This window comes from Nymphalis io, chromosome 24, assembly GCF_905147045.1.
Source record: "Nymphalis io chromosome 24, ilAglIoxx1.1, whole genome shotgun sequence".
NCBI classification, from domain to species: Eukaryota; Metazoa; Arthropoda; class Insecta; order Lepidoptera; family Nymphalidae; genus Nymphalis; species Nymphalis io.
In genome coordinates, this window is record NC_065911.1 from 3,816,910 (window position 1) to 3,841,065 (window position 24,156).

Below are 24,156 nucleotides of genomic sequence, written 5' to 3' on the forward strand. Positions count from 1 at the left end.
TGAAACCAATGATTTCGAGTTCATACCCGGGTGCTGAATTTTCATTTGCTTAATTTAATAATGAAGTAAATCATCATGAGAAAACCTCCATGTGACGGATGAAAATCTGTGCCGTGTATCCACCAATCCTTATTGGATCGGCGTCGTGGTGTAGGCTCTAAAATCTTCTTCTCAAAAGGGAGTCGAGAGCTTCGCCCAGCAGTGGGACATTTACAAGCTGTTACTTTTTTATATTTTGTTTTAGGGAAGCTATCCATGTACCATTTATGGCACGTATTGTGGTTTATGCAAAGCGTACTGATGAGTGTCAAGCTCAATTACGTATGTTCTGTGTCACTGATGATAAAGAAGACAAGGCATTGGAAAGAATCGAACGTTTCATACAAGTAGCTAAGAGTCGAGATGTTGAGGTGAGATTCACATTAGATTGACTTTAAAAAATAAGTAATGTGGTTTTTCATAGTGAGATATAACATTTATATAAGATATAACTAACGAAATTTTACTAGGAATTTGAAGTTTTTTGGTATTTATTCTAATTCTACCTTATTTATTTCTGTCAAATTATTTTCTTTGTAATATTTTTTACGACTTTTTGACGACACAAGACGATATCATTGAATGATTACTAATAATCTATGTAGGTCCACGAAGGAAAACCTGTATATCTGGAGTTTGGTGGAAATTTAGTGCCAGTGGCGAAATCTGGCGAACAGTTATCGATACCTTTCCGAGCGTTCCGCGAGAACAGAGTCGCTTTCCCAGTGATGATCAAAACACAAGACTTAGAACCAATGTGCCGATGCCAATTCATGAGAGATCCTAAAGTTCCAAAGGGAGAACCTTCACCCACACCGGTAAATATTAATCTTGAACAAATTCTGAAATATGGACTGAAATATTCTAATCATTTTCAATTATTGTTTTCGTTTCTAAGATTGCCGTACTCAACATAATGGTACCAGACGATTTACTGGTAGAAAGAACATCTCCAATACCAGCGGATATGGTGCCGCGAAGAACCGAAGAACAGGAATTGATTTGGCGACAACGGCTTAGTGATCCAAGGTACAATATTTTAAATGTTCAAGCGTACAATTTATTTTAATAAGAAAATGTTCTTTGCGATATTCAATGACATATTGAAGACCTACCAATAAATATAGGACAGTAAGTAAATAAACAAATAGAGAGGTATGTAAGTGTATCCACTGCGCAAGGTTAAAATAAATGTAAAGGCAAGGTTAGTCGTAATGAGATTGGTCGATACCGTAACAGGATTAACCCGATTTACTCATCGGCTTGGAATTTCTAGACTGAAGTAAGTCCTGAATGAGTAGAACGCAATTAAGCGATGTTATTCTATTCTAGTGCTTGTCTGAGAAAACAGACGAGAAAAATAAAGTTTTAATATTACTTAATATACTTGATATTACATTAAATTGATAATATTATGGTTTTAGACTGGAAGATATTTGTATTTTGCTCGGTAAAGATTGGGTGGCTTTGGCTTATGAATTAGGAGTGAGTGTCGCAACTGTAAACCAGATACAAGCGAAGCGAATAACTGCAGCTGAGCAAGCTCAGTTAATGCTAAAACTTTGGAAGACTCAATCTGGCACTAAGGCACAAGGTAAATTGTTTTTTATTTGCTTGAGATTAGGTTAACCTAAATATAATTTTATGTTTCAAGTTGTTTTTTAACACTAATATCATTCATGCTTGTTTTATAAGCAAAATGTGTTTTGTTGGTGAAATATATTTAACTACAATAAACTGGATAAAAAACAAAGATATTTTACTTACATCCTAAATACTATGAATGATATAAATTTTAGATAATTCATTGGAACTTGCATTATGTCGTATCGGAAGGGACGATATTATTGCTCCACAATCGGAAATGACAAATGAAAGACGTATTCTAAGAAATATATACCAAGAGAGACAAGAGTCAGAGGAGATCGAAGCATATAAAGGTTTTGTAGAATAGTTCTTTATTTAATTTTAAAAATCCATTCTATATTATGTAAATATAATTTGAAGGTGACAACTTCAATTTATATTTTTTCATATTCTTAAATATTCCATTTATTTTTGGTATTAAGGTATTTTTTAATATTTTAATTATAAAAATAATTGAGGATAAAATGACAAAACATTAATAACTTCATAATATCAGTAGCTGAAGAGGACAATAAGCTGAAAGAGAATATTTATGATGATAATGAATTCGAAGAACGTACGCGTACAGACGATCTAGACCAAGACGAAGCTAAATATTCTCCAGAAGAAAAATCAGTTGTAGATAAAAGCGAAATGGATAGAACTCCTACACCAAGTGAAGAAAGCGAAGAAGACGAGGGTGCGTATTTAACCTTATTGGTAAATGAAAAAAAGCAACTTTGCATGACTTTTCATTTATCTGGTATTATATTATAGACGTAAAACGAAGCGTAGCCGAGAGAAAGGAGCAAATTACTAAGAAGCTAAGTTGCAGTAAAATTCCTTCGTCTAAGCAGAAAAAAGAGTTACGTGAGGAGATAATAGAGATAAAGACTCAAATAAAGCCAGACATAAAGAAATTTCAAGATATTGAACAACAAGTAATTCTATACATATGATATAATATATATGAAAATAAGCTATTCTTAGAACTTACTTATCATTTTTATTTTTTAGGTTAAAGCCGAGTCGAAAATAGAACAAACTCGCTTAAAAACTTCACCAGATAGCGTTGACGTTGAAGATGCTAAAGACGCACGGAGAGAGCAACAGGTTATTGATAAAAAAGATGAAGTAAAACAAGAAAGACCAATAGAACAATTTAGAAAATTCGATCCTTCTTCCCCCGCAAAACCTACACCAAAGCATCTACAACGACACATGCGTAACGAATCGATGAGATTTCCATCTGGTGATTTCTCTAATATTACTATTACTCCAAAGAAATCGATAACAACAGTAGAAACTCATCAAACGACAACTATAAAACAAAGTACTGAAATTAAAACAGACACATTCACTAAGGAACCTATCTCTCAAAAAGAAATTGTTAGTGCAAGAGTGGAAGAAAAATTAGACGATGGTGATAAGTCACCTGAATTAGTAACTGATGAAGGAAAGGATATTGCTGAAGCAACTCTTAAAGACAAAATCAATGCTTTTGAAACCAAAATATTGAAAGAGCCTATCGAAACACCTAAACAAGTTAAACTCACAAAAGAAGCTTTGAAAAGGCATACGCAAGAACAGGATCAGGGTTTGGAATATACACAGGCATTTGTGCGAGAACAGTCTAAGCAAATAACTAGTGAGAGTCAACAAATTTTAATTGAGACCGAGAAGCAAATTCAATCCGTTAAATCGGTAAAAGAGACGATACAACACTTTGATTCAAAAACTAAACATGATGAAAAGCCAAAACAGTTTCCAAAAGCTATGAGAACTGACTCCACTTTGGTACAAGTCTCATCTGAAGAGGATAGCGAATTCTTGAAAAAATCAACAGATTCAGAAACTGAAACAGAATCTCAGACTACAATAAAAATTGAGAAGGACAAAAAACATAAATTTGATATGACCAAACAGTCTTTCGAAAGAAAAATTGATGTTACAGACACTTTCAATTTAAAACTTAAAGAAGACGATGAAGACAAAAATGTCGATGATGATCTTGTTAAGCAAGACGATTTAGTGGATAGTACTGTAGAGCATAAAATTGAAAGAAAAGTTGATGAAGTAAAAATAAAAGTAAGCGAGGAAGAAACCACAGAAACATTAGAAGAAAAACATATTCCTGATGATAAATTTAAAGAAATGGTATATTTTTCCGCTTTTAAATTGTCAGTTTTAAACTTTAATAATATGTATAATTTCATAATACCTTAATTTCATTTTAGACTGAAACTCAACAGTCAATAGCTAGCACAAAATCTGACATTAGCAAATATACTAAAACTGATTCGATAGGATCTGATGTACAAGATGCTCTAAGCCGGAAAATATCCCAAGAGTCACCGTTACCATCTGGTATTGATAAAACTGACTCATTAGCTGACTTACAACAAAGCACAGAAAGAGATGTCAGCTTTGTGTCTCAAACTGAATCTAAGGTAACTCTACAAATACAGTTATAATTTTTTTTTTTAATTTTCACTTATTTATTCACGTCATATTATATTTTATATAAAAGGAAAACTTTGCTTATTAGTTAAATATTAATTTAGAAAAACAAAAATTGAATCAATTGACTTTTTTATTTACGTTTATTGGTTTTATATAAAGCTATTTCTTATGTATGTACCTCTTTATATATTTATTTGAAATATAAACGTAACGATCGGTAAACTCGATAAAAATCTAATACAACTGGCCTAGTTAAGAAAGTAACGTAATTTACAAGGCAAGATTAATACTCCTACTTAGTGGTTTTATAATCTTTATATTACATTACCCATCCAAGTAAAATATATGTTTTTCCAAATAAAAAACTCCAAGCTTCAAAGCTTATGGTCGATAATTTATATTATATAAGTTTAATTACATTAATTCCCGCCGTGATGTTATTTTGTGAATATATATATTTTTACAGATATATTCAAAAGACTCTAAACATAGAAGTGATTCATTAGATGAAGCTTCTCAATTTTCTGACTTAGAAGATCAAATTGGATTCAGTCCTGCACATAGATCAATTTTAGATAAACCTATAGATGAAGGCAGAATCTCTGAAACAGATGAAAAAATTATTACTATAACTGAGAAAAGTCGATATGACACTCTTCAATTTTTAAAATTAGAAAGTGAACATAGTGCTCAGGCGCTATCATCTATTCAAACATCCAAGGAATCTGAAAAGGTAGTGTACAAGCTATTTAGATGTACAAAAAATCTTTTTTAATATTATTTTATTTTATAAGATATAGTATGAACTTAAAATATATTTTCTTTTATTTTAGACATCCGTTAAGGAATCTCCAGTTATAAGTGCTAAAGCCCGACAATTTATAGAAACTGTCCCCGAAGATGATTCAGTCCAAGAGTGCTTTTTCTCAAAACGTATTTATTCTGATTCATTAGAGGATTCTGACCACACAGATTCTAGGCGTCATTCGGAAGCAGACTCATTAAAATCAGACCAATCTGATATAAAAGCTAAAATATCATCTTCTGATTTTGATGAGAGGGCAGAATATGAGGGAACTGCAGTGGAGGATTCTGGCAGTGGCTTTGGTGATGAAAAGTTCGAAGAAAGCATTGGTTTTACGTCAATTAAAATCGATTCTCAAGTTGTAGAATCACAGAAGCAAGATACTGATTCCACATCAACACAACCTGATGAAGCGGAAGTAATATTCAAAAAAGTTATACCAAAACGTCACTCCCGAGCTGAATCTATTTCAATCACAAAATTAAGCGATTTACCGGATATTAAAATTCCAGTAACAAAGCAAGAATTCCAGATGATTGTTACTGAAGCTGAAGAAATAGACAAATCATTTGAAAAAGATGAACAATCTGATAAAATTTCTTCTGAGAGTAGCAGAGAAATCGAAATATCTGATCGAAAATCATCTGAAGGTATTTCTGATAGGATAAGCTCTGAAGATGCAGTTACAGACAAAAAGAATTCTTCCGAAGAAGAACAAATTAAAGAAGATTTAGGATTGGAAAAGGAAAAAATAAAAGATGTAACCAAAAATGAAACTGAAATTTCTAAAGAATCGGACCGTGTTGACATAACAACGAAAGTAGAATCGTTAAATAAAGGTATACTTATGTTTCCTTAAGTTAATTGCAACAAATGAAAAGGAAACTAATAAATCGTATTTTTCTTATTTTCAAGCTGAGCCAGACAAACGCCAATCAGTAACATCAGTGGGTTCTGTAAGCGAGTTGCGATTAGATGAAAAACGCCTTTCCGATGCCCACAGTCTTACTGAATCCAGAGATTATACTTTTGAAGAATCTGAAGATGACATCGGAACTCAAGGTACTCACGTAGATATAATAAAAGAAAAGTTAGAAATTAAACAAGATATTGAGGGTAAAGTAAAATCGCCAGGTACGTACGGTATATAATTTATATATTAAATTTCATATATGTTATGTATTTTTTTATCTATTTTAAATGTATTTGCAGATAAAATAAGTGAACCATCAAAACTAGCAAAATTGGCCCATGGAGATTCATTAGATGATGTAGAAGGTTTTCCTGAAGACCATGTTGCTGATTACGTGCACAAACTTCCACATATTGCGGAAGTCAGGTATATTGTCAAAATTCATTAACTTACAATTAAATCAATAGTTCAGACAGTACAGTTTAGAATTTTAGTTATTATAATAGCAATTCTTCTTACAGTTCTTTGCCAGATAAACTAGTAACCCGTAATTTCTTGGAAAAAGAGCGTGAAGAACAAATAAAACGAGAAACTGTGATTAAAGTAGTTTCCGAGGAGTTTGAAAATTTTACAGATAATCAAGTTGATAAAATATGTGTAGATTCAAATGCAAAAGGTATTTCAAACTTAGAAAAATTAGAAATTGATACTATAAAACAAGAAGAAACGATTACAACAAGTACTGTAAATGTGATAGAAGCAACTGTACCTACTGTTTCAAAGGTTTCAAAGTCTCTCACGAAAGATACTGTTCCTCTATTAGGTAAATCAGGTGAAGCTGAAACAATATCGTCCACAACAGATTATAAGACAGGTGATTCAGGTGAAAGCATAACAGTTACAACCGTAAATGAGAATATTTATGGGCAAACAGGAGAAGAAATTGTAAGAACAACTGTTACTGAGACTACGGAATATCCTTCCGGCAGAGAAACTGTTTCCACAAAAGTCTCAGAAAGTATAAAGGGACAGAAACAACAAATTTTAAAATCTTTAGAAGATTCTATGATACCTTTAAGCGAAACAATACTAGGTCCAAAACCTGAAGAGTTGGTAACAAAAACAGATCTCGGGATTAAAGCAAACCTTTCAGAAGAAGATAAAGTTGTGACTACCAAAACAGAAACTAAAGTTGGTGACTTAGGTGAAGAAATATCCACAACTACAGTAACAGAACTTATGAAAAATGAAAAAGGTGATGAAATTTCTAAAACAACTGTAACGGAGACAACAACGTACTCTTCAGGGGAAGTCAAAACATCCACTAGAATTTCACAGTCTATTAAGTCTACAGGAGCCGATGAAAAAGATGAGGTAATTTCAGATTTAACTAAGCCAGAAGATACAAGTTTACCTCAAGATCAGAAAACTTCGATTAAAACTGAGACTAATGTTGGACCTGAAGGAGAAGAAATTACTACTGAGACTCAAACTGAAACTTTTAAACTACCAACAGATGAACAAGTCATAAAAACTACTGTTAAAGAAACTACTAAATATCCTTCTGGAAATATAACAATATCAAACAGAACATCAGAACGTGTTATATCATTTAAAGAGGAAACATATACAATATTACCGCAAGTTGCTGAGTCTGTCTTAGAAAGCACGATTCAAAATATGTTGGAAAAGTCTGATGATCTTTCTGATGACATGAACAAAACTTCGTCTACAGAAACCAAAACGGAAATAGGACCACAAGGAGAAGAAATAACAACAACAACAGTTACCGACACAACTGAAACTCCATCAGGAGACTTAAAAGTCAGAATTACTGTTACTGAAGTTACTAAACATCCATCTGGAGAAGAAACTATCTCCACTAAATTATCAGAATCAATAAAGTCTAAGGAAAGCCGTATTAGTTCTCTTGAAGAATCTAAAACAATATTTGATGAAAAAATCATTGAAAGCAAGTTTTCAGAACCGGAGATAAAAAAAGATAAAAAAGTGACTGTGGCATTAGATACTTCACATAAGCTTGTAATGGATGAATTATTAGCTCATGCAGCTGAATCTCAATTTAAAGTTAAAAAACATGACTTTGATGAAGTTTTAGCCAAAACGTCTTCAACGTCGTCTGAAAAAGATACTTTAACACATACATCTGACATCGAAAATGCTAAGATTAGTACTGAAACTACATCGAGCAAGATATCATTTGAAAATGACATAACTAAGCCTAGGGACCTCAATTTAAAGGAAACGCAAGAAATAACTAAGGAACAAGTAAAGCCAGTTATTGAAGATATAATACAGAAAGGTACCACAGTAGCTACAGCTCGAAGTCCTATACTAGAAAAGGATATAAAAACGATTAGCAAAGAAATACTTGACACAGAAAAAAGATCTTACGATGCTAAAGTACCTCAAAAAGAAGAACGTAGACATTCTTGCATTAGTCCAGCAATTTCACTTGAAAGAATAGCCGAATCAGATATAGAAGAAGATAGGTTAGATATTGAAGTCATTAAAATGCCTCCTAAAGATGATACAAATATTGAAATGAAGAAATCTGATTCGACGATGAAGCAAATGGCAGATAATATAGAAATAATTATTAAACAAGCTTCTGAAGACTTGGATATATCTGAAGAACTTGATGTTGAAAAAGAAGAAAAAAAAAAGCTACAAGAAGAGGTTTCGGTAGATTCAATTATTGAAGAAGCAGTTCACACAGTTGAAGGGTTTTTAGATGAAGCAAAAGATGTCAAACATGATGTTACTGACGCTAAGAAAGAAAAAATCTCGGAAGACACAATAGTGTCTAAGGAAAGACCTGGTTTAACTAAGTCACTTTCAAGAGACAGTGGGGAAACATTAATTATGCCAAAAAAAAAACATGCCAGGACATTCTCCGTTCAAAGTTCACCCGACGAAGTGGAGGAACAGATATATACAGATTCAGAGTCAGGTATGTTTGTTTATATATTACTGTACACAAAATACACATTCAGTAAATGCTACTGTACGTTTGTCAGTAACGATATATCATCGAATGCGTGTTATAAAAATATTGTAATTTTAATAGAAAGATCAACTGAAATTAAATCACTATTAGTAATTTAGGATCCAAACAAATACCAAAAATATTTAAAATTGTATTATTTATGTATGATTCATTTCGTATATGCACGAATACTATCAAAAATCATCACAATAAGTTTTTATTTATAAATCTATAACACTCAATTTAAATATTATTTTCTTAAGCAAACAAAAACACTATTAACGATTTAATGGTATATTACATTTAATAGTAATTAGTTAATGGACAGCATGCTTTGCAATACCCATGCAAATTTTATTTTAAATAGTTTTTTAGTAGTAGTAGTAGATGTTGTAGTTAATTCAGCCGCAACGAGTAATCACTATTTTAATATATGCTCGTTTTCAATTTCTCATATTATACTTAGACAATGCTCCAAACTAAGAGATACGTTAATCTGGTTTTACCACAATACTGTCCCCAACTCTATCTCTTAAGCTGGGTTGTTATAGTTTATTCGAATATGGCTTTCTAGTCAATACATAATACACTAGCCAATATATAAAGTAGATAGAACTTAACGCCATATCGCCTTAATTTTCTATGCCAGATGTAGATTCTATGTAGAATTGTAAGGATTCATTCAACCTTTGTGACTCAAGCTAATAAATGCTTAGCTTGAGTCATCTCAAATTGTATCTCATAAACATTCTGAGTATTAGAATTTATTATTAGAATTATCTCATATCAAGAATACGTCTCGTAAGGCCAGTGCAGCCGCTGAAGCTGCTCAAATACTCAAGCGCCGCAAATATTCACTTTTATGCAACGGTTATGAATTTGCGGGGCTGGGTTTTGAAACATTGGGTCCATGGTCGTCCGATACAAAAAGAATAATAAAAGATATTTCTAAGAAACTGGTCCACACTTCTGGTGACCCAAGAGCTGGCGCTTATTTAGCCCAAAGGCTGAGTCTAGCGGTGTAGAGAGGCAACAGTGCCAGCGTCTTGGGTACAATGCCACAGGCCAATCTTTTAGACGGCGTGTTTCTGCTTTAAATTTGTAATGTGTATTTTGTTCTTTTTATTTTAATTTTGTATTTAATAAAAATGTCTGTATATGATTAGAAACAAATTAAATCGAATAATTATATCAGCTCCTGATATATAATGAATGATATATAATGAAATGCTAAATATTATTTAATTTTATATTATATGGATCAGTAAATTTAATATCGATTATATGAAACAAGTTTTAATTAAATCACAGTATTAGAATGATAATTTGATAAAATCATACTTATTTCTCACCAAGATGATTGTTGTTGATGAACGTTGCGTTCCGTAAATTATATTATTTTACCCCCGCTTAAGTCATATTTTAATCTTACAGTATTATTTTTTAATTCAGATATGGACAAGGCTAAAGTTTTGGAAATCATTGAACCATCTTCAGACATCGATGGAAAGGCTCCAACTTCTAGTTTTGATATAAAAAAACTTCGTACTGATTCGCTTGATGATGCTGATGATTTTCCAGAAAAAGAGGTAAGTAGAATCAAATCTTAGAAAATTATTTATCTTATGAATACTTTATCGTAAATACTTTTATATATTACCTACGTAATAACTAAATTATATAAATTTAATTGTTTTAATAAAAATTAAATGTTGATGATTAAAAAACTAATAATCACTTTCATAATTCAGGCGGAATATTTTGAAGATGGTGGGAAATATACTGAAGAATCTTTTACTACACCTGATATAAAACATAAAGATTTCCATGATGTCTCAGGTACAAGTTCAGGTACGCCGCAAGAATTAGTTGAAGAAAAATTTGGTGATACATCCCCTAAAAGGACTCATTTTGAAGAAACTATTTTACGCTCTGACTTAGTTTCAAAATCAACCACTGAGTCATCGGTAACCACTGTTATTTCCACATTAACCAAATCTTCGGATGATGAACAAAAATCAGTAATAGAAGATGGAACATCAGCTGATTTATCTAAAATTAGTGGAGCAGATTTGGTGAAAGACCCATCTAAAACTTCAATAGATACAAAAGAAGAAACTAGAATTGAAGATCAAATGGAAGATCGTGCCACTCCAGATTTATCAAAAAAGTCTATTGATTTAACAAAAGATTATTCCAAGTCTTCTATAGATAGCAAAGATACGTCTCGTGATTTTGCCACTAACGAATTATCTAAAGATTCGACAGTCGACTTAAGTAAAGACTACTCAAAAGCATCTATAGATAGTGTCAAGGAAACTTCTAGATCAATTGATGAAAAAACTTTTTCAGAGGAACATTCATCATTTGACGTTTCCAAAACATTAGCATCAGATGCCTCAGATGGTATAACGAAAAGCAAAGAATTTATAGAAGAAGAGAGGTCGATTTCAAGGATAATCCACATCTCGTCAAGTTCCTCTCAGGAGACCTCAGTTATGACTGAAAGTAAAGTATTTAGTGAACATGATGATAAGTCGTTAGAAAAGACAAAAATATTAGATATGTCAGATACAAACGTTAAAATTGAAGACAAGAAAGATATTAAAGAAAAGATAGACGATTCTGACATGGTAATTAAAAAAATAACATTTGAGGACGAAAAACAAAAAGTGGACACTTCTGATGAATCAGAAAAAAGTGGTAAAGATGATGAAATCGAAGCCCCAGATATGTCAGAATTAAATAGACGATGTTCAAATTTACTAGAAGATATATCATCTCAAGGTGCTCTTATACGAATCGATTCTAGTCATGTAACCCATGGTAAGACTAACCATTGACTCATATAGTTTATTTTAAACATATGTATGCTTAAACTCTTGTATAAATATTATAAGAATTTAGTTTGATATGTTATACGTATTTATAAAGGTCAATATTCTTCCTTCAGATCTTTCTGGGAAGTTCTCAAAAACACCACCACCGTCACCGGTGGATTTAATAATGAAGGACAGATCGAAACCTGATGAAAGTGTAGCCGAGAAACAAACTGCATTACAGCCTAAAGGTATAAATTTTCCAAAATTAACAGAATTTTATTTTCTATATCTCAAAAATTCATTCATCGAAGCCGAGATGGCCCAGTGGTAAGAACGCGTGAATCTTAACCGATGATCGTGTGTTCAAACGCGGGCAAGCACCACTGAATTTTCATATGCTTAATTTGTGATTATAATTCATCTCGTGCTTTATGGTGAAGGAAAACATCATGAGGAAACCTGCATGTGTCTAATGTCACTAAAATTTTGCCACATGTGTCCACCAACCCGCACTAGAGCAGCATGGTAGAAAAAGCTTCTCCTCAAAAAGGGAGGGCCTTAGGCCCAGTTGTGGAACATTCACAGGCTGTTACGGATTACGGAAACATTCATTTAGACTTACCTACATAAGATTTAACTCAGGAAAGATAATAAAAAACAGAACTGATAGAGATTTTTTTTTCATAAAAATCACATTAATCGATTAAGCGTATTTAGCGTATCGAAAATAAGCATATTTTCTTTTCTGAGGTCATCAACTTCCTAATCATATATATATTCCTAATATACAATTGCACACGAATGCGCAATAGCCATTCATGACAGTAGTCAGCTTGTAGAGTATACACTAATCGTTAGTAATATTTAGGTTCCGAATCATCATTCCTTGATGCGAGTAGACAATCTCCGAGAGCTTCATCAGCTGGAGACAGTTTAATTAGTGAAACAGAGGCTCATCAAAGCGGTTAGTACTATTTCAAATCAAGTTGCCAAACTACACTTTAAAAATAATACAAAGACGGGCGATTTTTTTTATTCGAGGCCATTAGTCAATGAATACTAAAATATTTAAATTTTCTCGTTTTGTTGCCCATATTATTTAATAAATATTAAAAAAAAAGGTTTTACGCATTAGGTAGTGGCAAAGTAGAGTCATAGCGAAACTTTACTCATAATTTAGTAGATATAATCTTCTTTTGCCACATTTTTATTTGTGCCGACTATTGCATGTCATTTATAATTTGTTTCTTAGTCAATATAAAGTGTTTCACTGCCGGTAATATAATAATATCATTTCAATAAGCACCTAGACTAGAAAGGTAGAATAAAGATATACTCGTATAAACACACCATAACAAAAGTTGGCAAAATATTGAACATGAAGATATCACTGAAATCAGACATTAAAATTAATTTGCAATAGTCACAAACGTTATGCCAATATTTGTCGCACAGTAAATTTTACTTTGTTTCTTGCGGAGTCCTCACATTGCTTAGGTAAGTGGACACAGTTCGAAAAAAATTTTTCATTGATGTCGCTTTTTAAAGTTCCTATTAAGATTAATTTGTTTATCTGTTATTGATTAGCAAATAATTTTTATTTCCACTTCACATCAATGTTCACCTTTGAGTAACGTTTCGCTTTGATTCAAAAATCTTTTCTTGTTTTTTGTTACATTTTGCCATCACATAAGCTTTCTTCGCCCACAACATACGTATCACGATTTATTTCTCATCATTTAATAATCTTAAGAAAAACTATATGCTTTCATCGTTTATATAACTACAATTAAATCATTTTTGTTAATCGCTTTGTTATCATTCACTCATATTAATATAAAAAATAGATCAATATAATAAAGGTTTTATTGATATTTTATAATTATAATTATGTGTTGTTATTCAATTACAAAATACAGAGTATATTTCCATGAAGTAATAATCTTTTTACATTTTATTTTTCAGAACTGTTAACTGAAGCATCTAAAGCCCTAAATGAAGCAGCTAGACCTAAATCACCAACTAAACATGTAGCCGATAATATATCTTTTGTAAATGTCGACAAACCAACAATAACCACTGGAGCAATAGAACTTGTTGATCGAACAATTGTAAAAAGTCTAGACGTAATTGATCAAATTAAAAAAGAAATGCAAGAAGACATGCAAAAATCTACATCTTCAGATACATTTTATTCTGAATCTAGAATAGAAACTTCAACGTCTTCATCTTCTGTCCATAAAACAGTTGAAGGTTCCCAATTAAAATTTAAAAATATAGATCCTGATGCAGTTATGTCAGATATGATCGCTAAATTTGGAACAACAAGTGAATATAGCACAGTACTTTCACATAAAGAGACTGAAACGAGAAAAATATCAGGTCAAGAGTATTTTTCGGAAACTAAACAAGTTTCGTCATCAGATGATGATTCTCTCATAATAAAAACGGAAACGAGTCATGAATTACGAGGACAAGAGCATGCAGTTAAAGAAAAGATGATTGTTAAAAAAGAAGGAGAGCAAACAGAAACATCCCAAAAAAAAATGGAGAAGGCTCATGAAGCAACGGCAAAACGATCTGATGTAGAAACAAAAACCGTTTCTAAAAGCACTGACGATACAGATATAGTGAAAATAGAAAGAGAATTTACCGAACAGGGACTCTACACTGGAAGGCAAACAAAATCAGAGGAGAGGATGACTGCTATAAAAGACGAAACAGTTAAGAAAAAACATGAAGTTAAAATATCAGAGAGAGATTTATGTCACGAACAATGGGGAAAAGAATATTTTACTGATTCAGGAGAGTTAGAAGATATTAAAGAAGACGATGATGCTAAGTCAAGGACAGCTTTTTTGGAATCTAATTTAAAAATAATAGAAAAAGATGAAACACTTTCAAGTGTTGAAGTATCTGAAAAAGGTCAAATAATAAGTTCAAAAGTAGAACACCACAAAGAAGAATCTGTAATAGAAAGTAAGGAACACGATGATCTTAGTTCAGATGCTTCTCATATACCAAGCTTTAAAAGCGAGGCTACTGACCGGCGAGATTCATCTGAAACAAGCCCCAAAAGTAAATCGAAATCTTTTAAAAAGGATGATGAAGTTTACGAAGTAGATTTTATAAAAGAAATAAAAGTATCGACATCACCTGTTAAAAGCACATTTAGTCGTACTGGCAGTCAGGATACTCATTCGGAATCTGAAATTGTACCCGAATTGCCTCATGATGACAAAATTAGTGACACCCCAAAGAAAGACAAAATTATGAAATCACCTGTAAAATTATCTCATCAAACGGAAGATTTAATATTAGAAGTTTCAGTTTGCAAAGAAGGTGTTAGCATTGTTGATGATTTATCGCAGGCAAAACTTTCGGAATCATCCAGCATGGCAAAAGAAAGTACCGAATTGGAAACTAAAGGGCTTGATTTAAAACTCGAAAAAATAACTAAAATTCCAAAAGAAAGTGATATTTCTCCTATAACTATGGAAACTTCTGATGATATAAGTATAGCGTCCAAAGATGCTATGATAAAATCAGGTGAAAGTATTGACACTGAATGTATGATTAAATCTTTAGAGTCCCATGAAGGTGAAGTTTTACAAAAGTCAATGGATTCAACAGTCAGTGCCGAAACATTACATGCCTCGGAATTTTCAATGGAAGCAGACTCAGCTTTTCATACGGGAACGGAACCCAAAAGAGAAGAAATAAAGCTAGTGAAAGAAAAAAGTACCGAAGATATTTGTAGTAGTGGTTATGATACTGATTTCTCCTCTGCTGAGTTTCAAGGAATGAAACTTGAGTCTGAAAGGGTAGCATTGGATTCATTAATATCTTCTCAGCCGCTTGCTGACTTATCAGTTTTAGAGAAAACTATAGATGAAGTTAAGCAGTCTCTAGAGGCAGCGCAAGGTGAAATAATTAGTGAGAAAAGTGATGGTAGTATTATATATAAGCAATCACCATCTGAATTCCAATTTAAGATATTAATTAGTCCAGATAAACCCGAAGTTATTAAAGAAGAAATCCAACGTGCTGATGAACGAACTGATAAGGTTAAGTTACCAGTTACCGAAGAAATATTAATAGATAGCCAACAATCTGACAGCGTTTCGCAAAAGGTAAGCTCACATGAAGAAGTATCGTTTTCTGATGATGATAAAGAAACAGTTCATCATAAAGAGTACAGTCCACCTCTCGAAGGAGACATTTCAATAAGATCTGATAGTGGGCCTCACTCAATATTAGAAACAGAAAGTGACCTAGTTTCATCTGATAGAAATGGTTCCTCTAAAGGTAGTCCCGAAGTTAAACTTCGGACACAAAAACATATGAAGACACAATTAGGTGTTGTGGAAAGACGATCTGCGTCAGAAATCGAAGGTTGGTCTAGTTCTGGGGAAAGTCATTACCATAGTTTTGAACATTCTGAGGGTAGGCCTTTGTCATCTGATGTTGAAGTGATGATGACGGCTCAAAGTGGTACGGATTATGATACAGCACTTACAAGTCATGATGTGTCATCGCAATCATTGAGGACATCTAAGGATTATTACACAGCTGGTAGTTCACTTGCTTCTAGAGATAGCATGAAAAGCCTTGACTCAGATGGCTCCAGTCATGTTGCAAGCATAGACATATCAGATGCATCGGAAACACTTGTACCTTCAGCTAATGAGTTAAAAGAAGAATTGATGGAAAGTAGTACATATGTTGAACAATTTTTACATGAGCCTGAAAAAGAACATGTATCTAAAAGTAAAACAACAAGTGACGAGGATAATTCTGGTGAAGATGACGAATATAAAACTGATAAGATTGAACTTTTAGGAAAGATGAAAAGATCTCATGAGATGCGATTTCAACCAAAAGAAATGATACCTGAACATTTTCCACTTGAAGGTACTTCGGATAGTATTGAATTTGATGATGATTCTTTAAAAGATAAAGAAACCTCAGATACAACCATATCTAACCAACTAAAAACAGACGAGATTCTGTCGTCATCAATTTCAAAACTTGATATGTCTTCATCTCAGTCTCAATTAGATTTAGATAAGGAAGACGCTCAAGAAATTGTAACTAAAGTATCTGTACATAGTGAACACGCTATACCATTTTCTGTAACAAAAATAGAAAAGAAAAGAGAATTCGTTGACGTCGAAAATGATATCATTCCTATAGGCTCGGCAGAGTATGCAGAAATTGAAAAATTTGGTCATATAACCACAAGATTAGACAATTTACCGCACGATGATACTCCTGTAAGAAAAACTCTTATTACAAAGGAAGAATCTATCCCCCGCGCAAGTGTAGTTTCAGTACCACTTAAGGAAGTAACAGAAGAATGTGTAAAAAAAGTCGTCGAAGAAATTAGCACTATACCATTTCCTATAACCGAATTACCGCCCAGTCAAAGAGAATTTGTAGATGTTGAAGACGATATAATACCAAAGGGGACAAAACAGTATGAAGAAATACTGAAATCAAAAAGTGATTCATCAGTTCCAAAAACGAAAGCCGAAAAATCTGGCCTCAGAACACCCGAAGATTATTTGGAAAGTAAACAGAGTTCTACTTCGAGCTTGAAAACTCATGAGCATCTTTCTACACCACAAACACCTTTGTCAGCACCCAGCCAAAGTTCTCTATCTACAGATAATGGACGAGAATACGTTCTCGATGATATGTATGACATTTCAGAAACTCCAGAATTAAAATCAGAACTGATGACTGAGACCAGTCGATCAGAATTAGTAATTACTACAGAAGAAAAGACTTTACACACTTTCGAGAAAGAACAAGAGTCACCAACTAGCGATGAATTTGAAATGGTTGATAAGCCTTGTGAAATGGATGATTTCGTAGTTATTGAAGAAGTTGCAAAAGAAGCACAAGAAACTGATCCAGAAGGTAAAAGTATGCAAATAAAAGCCCAAAAATATATAAAAAGGCATGACACAGAAGTTGAGGAATATTTATCAAAAACAACTAAAAAACAAGAAAGCACTAGTAGTGCTTCTGGGTCTGGATCATTATCAGATGAAGAAATGCTTCAATACGAACAAGAACAAAAACGATTACAAGCTCAAGAACTAGCTGAAATTGAAGCAGGTAAGCGGTGGATACAAATGCAATTCGAAGGTGATCCGAGGTATGATTATGAAAGAATTCCGCTAGAAGATATTAAAGAGGAAGAAATGACTGATTTTGATGTTAGCCGAATTGGAAGCTTGAGTTCGCAAAAAGAAACAATTGGAAGTTATGGCAGTTTTAGGAATTCTTACGGAAGTCTTTCAGAGTCAGAAATGACCTCACGTATGAGATTTAGATTAAAAGGAGATAATGATGATATTTCAATAAGCTCATTGCAGGAATTTGAAAACCTTGAAAGAGCTTTAATGGAACAATATCAGCAACATTCTTCATCTTCTCAAGATTCCTTAAATGGTTCGCTACCTCGTCGATACATTTTAAGTAAGAGTCAAGGGGATGATATATCTGTATCAAGCCTTAAGGAATTTGAAGGGCTTGAAACAGCTTGCCTCGAAGCTTTAAAGGCTGAATTATTAGCAAAACAAAAGGAAGCTTTACTTTTAGCAGATCCTAAAGTTGTTAGTAGTAGTTTTCTAGAACAAGAAAAGCGTTCATACGATAGTAGTTCTGAAAATAGTCCTCCATTTAAGAGTGGAAGTCCTGGACATAAAGGTGGTAGTCCCTCTCAAAAAAGTAGTAGCCCTTCACAAAAAAGTGGCAGTCCTTCTCAAAAGGTTGGAAGTTACGGTAGTCCATCACAAAAACTTTTAGCTGATTCAATGGCTATCAGAAAAATTATCGATCAGCAACTGGCTTTAGAACAAAAAATGCAAGAGTACCGACCAAAAATTGTAACAGTAAAAAAATTTGATGAAAGAGGTGCCTTTTTTGTGCCCGAACCGGAAGCAGGAACATCAGAAGTGAAAGCTACAGAAGTAGTAGAAGAATGTAAAAAAACTTCTTCATTCGTTTGTGCTGCAGCTCCCAGCGATGGCTCAGCAGAATCGATCCCAGGAGATTGTGAAGAAATGATGAAAATTTTAGACTTAGAAGAAAAATCTAAGCAAGATGAACAACAACAAACATTTACGAAAACAGAGGGTGGTGTTATTGAAATTGTACGAACTACTACTGTTATTCAACAAAAGTTTGTAGTCGGAAAGAAGGTTGCCGAAACTATTACAAGCCTTGACAATGAAGGAGGCGTGGATATACCAGCAAGATCTAAGCCTTACGATGATAGTGGTATGTCAATGAGTTCTGAGATGTCGTCTTCATTAGCTTCACAACCTTCAGAAATGGATAGTTTAATGACAATAATTGAAAGACATCCATCTGACAGCGAAGTAGTAACATTTTCTAAGCATACCATAATTACGTCTTCTGAGAGGTTCGAAGATAAACCAGAAGACTTGGATTTTTCGAGAGAAGGAAGTGCAGTACGTGAGCTATCGCCCTCCTCGGGGAGGTCGGTAGCTCATAGTATTATCTCCGGAAAACATTTCACAGATCCAGCTAGCGGTTCTTGGAGTGGTCAAGACGAAGAATTAAGCTCTTCGGGAAGTTTCAGTCGGTAAGTTGATACAATAAATTAAGTTTAACCTATTCAGTTGTTTGTCTTCTGGTCTCGAGGTACTTCTTTCACTCGTTCTTGGCCCATCTTCATCCCTTAGGATGAAGATGGGCGTTTTCCTCTATCTATTCTTGACATTGCAGTCATCTTAATATTATAAATAATATACAATAAACTTGTATATAAAGAAGTCATTTAGACTCTACGACGTCTAATGCAAACTTATTTATTTCCAATTAATCCCAAAACTTAGATGTTGCCTGGTAAGCATGCAGGCACCTCAATATAATATATATACACCGAAGGCACGGACAACACACTTTATTATAATATCCCACTTTATTTGTTATTAATATTTGAATTTTAATTCTGATTATTATTTTTGTAAATTTGTATTTGTTGTTATATTTTTCAACACCTGTAATTAAGAAGACACTTGGTTTATATAACTCTGATTAATGGCTTATTTGTATTTATTAGTGTACTCCTTGTTGGTGTTGATATTTTAATAAATTAATTCATTAACACGTCCGTGGAGACACAAATATAAAAAAAAATACAAATATTTTATATCTTTGTCATTTTGACAGTGCACGAGCTGATCTGATGTTAGGCAGCACCGATAGCTTAGAAGCAACGAGCTCGAACGCCACTAGAGCAACTTATAACTACGAAGTGGATACACCAATGACGGGTAGCCTTACTTCTGGAGGTAAGTTATTTGAAAACTCTTTTCAATAATATTATTACTAATATATTATATATTATTCAATTTCTAACGAGTCCATAAAGCTTTTCAGCTATGCATACTGAATACTTATTAATATACAAACTCATTTATTTATAAAACTTACAAATTAAACCTGTAGGTGTTAAAATTTGTTGTATCCAGAAAATAGTGTAATTACCTACTGGCATGTGAATGATTGACCCCTTTTTGGATTCTCACATATTTATTGGATTTGACATTTAAAGTGTTGTTGTGTTTTTATGAGTAATAAACTAATGGTATGATTGTTGTATCATTATTTTAATTTATTATTTTCTCGTTAATACTGTACCGATAAAGAATGTAATGCACCCTAAAATAATGTTTAACGTTTACGGTTATTTAGCTGTAATGTATTTTCAATAATCAAATCATTATAATTGCAGATATACCCATCTTTGCTTTTAGTATCATTTAATGGAAACTAATTTCTGGAATAATGCATCAATCATAATAATTTTATGATTACAACAAAAATACTACATCTTTAACGAATTACTAGCATGATGATATTTCTTTAATTTCTTCATAAAATACGTTTTAACTATTACGCTTTTTGAAATAAGTTTAAATCCAGCAGTAAATATTAATAAACAAGATAAAAATATCGATATGTAAGAATTAATTGAAGTTTCTGTCAATATTAATTTAAGAGATTAATACATTATTCCATTAGCTTTTAAACTGCTTCCTGCCAAGCTTCATACTAATCAGAAAGATAACATAGCGCGCCCTCCAGGGTCGAACACAATGGTGTCCTCGCTTGACACCTTGGATCCTGTAACGGCTGTACAGATGGAAAGCTTAGAACATCAGTCTACTAGTGAACAATATTCACAGGATTATGAAGTTCATGAACCAGATTCTGATACAGAAAGATTAGTAAGTAAATTTTGCATTCTGATAAAGATTTCAAGGATTGTAATAAAATAGAATGCAGGTCGCCTGTTCGGTAAAAGTATACTTTCTTACCAAGGAGAAATACTCGGAAGTGAAATCTGAGATCAACACAGTATTTTTTAATATCTCGAATATTCCGACACCAAATTTCCTCCCATCAAATAATCTTGTTCGGCTCATGGATATTCTTTAATAATTTCATTTAGTAACCTTATTAATATTGTAACATTGTTAATCGCCTATTGATTTAATTTTTAGGAATTGGACAGTCGTGTCCCCCGGGCCAAGGAACGTACAATAATGTTTGATAGTACTGACACACTTAGCGCTGTTAGTGGCGATGGTTCTGTGAGAGAAGCTACTGTCGAAGCACCAGCTGCAACTTTCTATATTGGAGATACTCCTATCGTTAGAGGTATGACTTAAAATTATTATTAATCGATTAATATATGTTAACTGTTTCCATAAATGTTTTATTGCAAATGTGATACTTTGTGTAATTAATGCTTAGTTAAAAAAAATGATTACCTTAGGAGAAAAACGAGAGGAAGAAGAGAGTCAACCGACAACACTATCTGGTAGCTGTCCAGCATCTCTTCCACCTGCAACTCAAGCATCACCACCGATTCCAGCTCAGCGAAGGTATTTTGAAACTATTTCGTAATTGACAATAGTTAAATTGTCTAAATTAATTCCTAAAACATCAAACTGTCATCACTCTTAGTGCTATCTAGTATATGATGTATGTTTGAATTTTAGTTTACTTCAAGAATATTATACTAAAACAGTTTTTTTATTATTTCTGCAGCTTTTATTATATTTTTTTACATATCATGTTTAGTTTATTATGTACCTACTAAAATGCAAATGTTATCATTGCAGCTGCTATTGTTTAAGTCACTCGCAAGAAAAACTCGGCAAATAGGTACACTGTTTATATTGTATTGCTTTCTAAATTTGTTTGCCTTAACATCGACTATATTTAACATTATATCAAAAGCTTTTTGGTAGGTTTTGTTATATCTTACATAATATTATAATTTTAGTTGATTGAAAGCGTGATTTGCTGTCCTATATTACATATATAATTATGTACATAGCATGGCAAGGGATCTAGTGTGTCATTATCTCATGGAAATTTTGAATTAAGTTAGAAGTTTATGATGACTATTTAATTTAACAGGATTTTATTTATCTTCAATACTTCCCGTTAGTGCTTTGAAAGCTTTGCGACTGAATTTTGATTCATCCACCAGTTAGATTTCAAATTTGCACACACTATTAGTTTGTTTATTTGACTTGTTAACTTTTTGTGACATTCAAATTCAAAATTTCCATGAGAAATATTATTGGTGGTAATGTAATTGTCTTTCAATGTATTTTCCTTTCCAGATCCCTTTCAATGATTCCAAGACCAACCCACTCAAGCTTAGACGAGACGAAGAAGTAGAGTTTCTGTTAGATTCTATAATTTAATATATTTCTTTAGATGATATCACAGCTATTTCAAATTTGCCAGCTTAGGCTTAGCAAATGCACTGTTAAAATGATTTATAAAAATTTTAAGACAAATTTCTATAAAATTATTTAGTCTCTATAATTCTTCATTTAGTTATAGTTTTATGTGAAGATTAAAATCAATATTTATGAAACTCATTAAAGTCTGAAATGTGACTCGAATCAAATTATCTGAATCGAATACCTTGAAATTAATTCCATATCTCAGTACTTTACAAGAACGTGCAGAGCACTTCATTATCCAGGAATTTGATCTTAATTAAGAATACGGAACATATATAGTGAAGAATTTTGGATGTATTTTGGTACTAAACTTTTGTATTGTACCGTCGTTCAGCGACATCGGTCCATGTTACTTGACCTATAGACCTATATTGATAACGCTTAGCTTATTAGTCTCGAAAATCGCTTCCTCGATGATGTTAACATTGTAGAAAATATCAAATATTTTATAAGATATAGCTTAGGTTGAATCGTATCTGATGATTTTAATAATGAAATAATAGACGCAGACGGGTGAGGGAACTACATTTGTCCTTAATTAAAATTATGCTTTTTAATGACACAGGACATCATATATTGTTTTTGATTCATGCACAATTTCTGAATTAATTAGATAGATAGATACAAAATGTAAGATATGATTAATGGTCACAGCATTTGAGTCTAGTCGAATTGTTTTAATTCATTTATTTAATATTAAGTTTACTAGTATTTGACTTAAAAATACTAAAAAAGAAACTTTTCATAGGTTTAAGAATATTTTAATTTAATATAATATATTTATCAATGTTACCTAATACGTTGATCGTGAATATTATTAGTAAGATACAGCGCTTGCTCACTTCCAATATTTTAATGAATGTGTAGATTTTTGAATACTTATAAAAGTAAGGATTCGGATTATCGGAATTTGTTATAAATTCATAAGGGTGAGACTGAAGAGAAAGTAAGAACGTTAAGTGCTTAATAAGCTTAAGAGGAATGTATTTCAAAGCTATTGTTTTCATATTAGCATTTTGATTCCTCATTTTTGAATCAATGCTGTTAGATAATAGTTGTTTTTATTTAAGAATCGGTGTGCTTAAAGTTAATTAATTAATGCTAGTGCGTTGCTATATTAAGTTTTAAACTAATTTGCTACGATTGTTTCACGTTGTACTTGTAATATTGCTGAATATTCTATTGATAAACTAAATTATTATTGAATATTAAATAAAAACGCTATGTCTCATATTTATATTGGTGTTTTATTTACTAATCTGTAATGACGCCCGAAGCTGAAGATATAATAAATATTTTTAAAGCATTTAATTATGTTACATGTTTGAATGGAATCACATAAATCTTATGTTTTAAACATATACACTACCTGTGCGGTTCTATCCGCGTATAACTTAAAGAACTCACTAAGAGCAGACTTATTATATTTCAGTATATGTGTCCGCTTAAAATTTATAAATAAATTCGTTTATTTAAAAAATTAGAAAAAAATATAAGCAGCGATGAAACGAAATACCTATCTAGCCTATAAGCTTTACAGTTATTTACAAACAGAAAAAAAAATATTCAGGTATTCAGTATTGAGCAATTTCAACCAACCTACTCAATTACCTGTTGAAAAATGTCCAAACTATAAAAAGTACTACAAACTGTCTATAAGGTGACGG

General features: G+C 32.4%; 1 protein-coding gene across 8 annotated transcripts in view; it reads left to right on the forward strand.

Annotated features, from left to right (window-relative positions):
- LOC126777815 (ankyrin-2-like) overlaps nucleotides 1–23,726 on the forward strand; it is a 64,306-nt gene extending 40,580 nt beyond the window's left edge. For 2 of the 8 annotated variants that reach the window (XM_050500976.1, XM_050500980.1), the window contains 24 exons: nucleotides 245–410; nucleotides 645–857; nucleotides 938–1,068; nucleotides 1,464–1,633; nucleotides 1,839–1,979; nucleotides 2,183–2,365; nucleotides 2,443–2,606; nucleotides 2,683–3,822; nucleotides 3,903–4,115; nucleotides 4,595–4,861; nucleotides 4,962–5,772; nucleotides 5,849–6,067; nucleotides 6,146–6,272; nucleotides 6,368–8,820; nucleotides 10,309–10,445; nucleotides 10,608–11,682; nucleotides 11,810–11,926; nucleotides 12,547–12,642; nucleotides 13,644–19,299; nucleotides 19,890–20,011; nucleotides 20,796–20,950; nucleotides 21,227–21,383; nucleotides 21,502–21,610; nucleotides 22,361–23,726. In XM_050500976.1, the coding sequence (XP_050356933.1) occupies nucleotides 245–410; nucleotides 645–857; nucleotides 938–1,068; nucleotides 1,464–1,633; nucleotides 1,839–1,979; nucleotides 2,183–2,365; nucleotides 2,443–2,606; nucleotides 2,683–3,822; nucleotides 3,903–4,115; nucleotides 4,595–4,861; nucleotides 4,962–5,772; nucleotides 5,849–6,067; nucleotides 6,146–6,272; nucleotides 6,368–8,820; nucleotides 10,309–10,445; nucleotides 10,608–11,682; nucleotides 11,810–11,926; nucleotides 12,547–12,642; nucleotides 13,644–19,299; nucleotides 19,890–20,011; nucleotides 20,796–20,950; nucleotides 21,227–21,383; nucleotides 21,502–21,610; nucleotides 22,361–22,418 (14,080 nt within the window). In that variant the 3' untranslated portion in view covers nucleotides 22,419–23,726. Of the gene's footprint in view, nucleotides 1–244; nucleotides 411–644; nucleotides 858–937; nucleotides 1,069–1,463; nucleotides 1,634–1,838; nucleotides 1,980–2,182; nucleotides 2,366–2,442; nucleotides 2,607–2,682; nucleotides 3,823–3,902; nucleotides 4,116–4,594; nucleotides 4,862–4,961; nucleotides 5,773–5,848; nucleotides 6,068–6,145; nucleotides 6,273–6,367; nucleotides 8,821–10,308; nucleotides 10,446–10,607; nucleotides 11,683–11,809; nucleotides 11,927–12,546; nucleotides 12,643–13,643; nucleotides 19,300–19,889; nucleotides 20,012–20,795; nucleotides 20,951–21,226; nucleotides 21,384–21,501; nucleotides 21,611–21,850; nucleotides 21,894–22,360 lie in introns of all 8 variants that reach the window. The other 6 variants (XM_050500977.1, XM_050500981.1, XM_050500979.1 and 3 more) reach the window with 5 other exon arrangements.
- The last annotated feature ends 430 nt before the right edge of the window (nucleotides 23,727–24,156 follow it).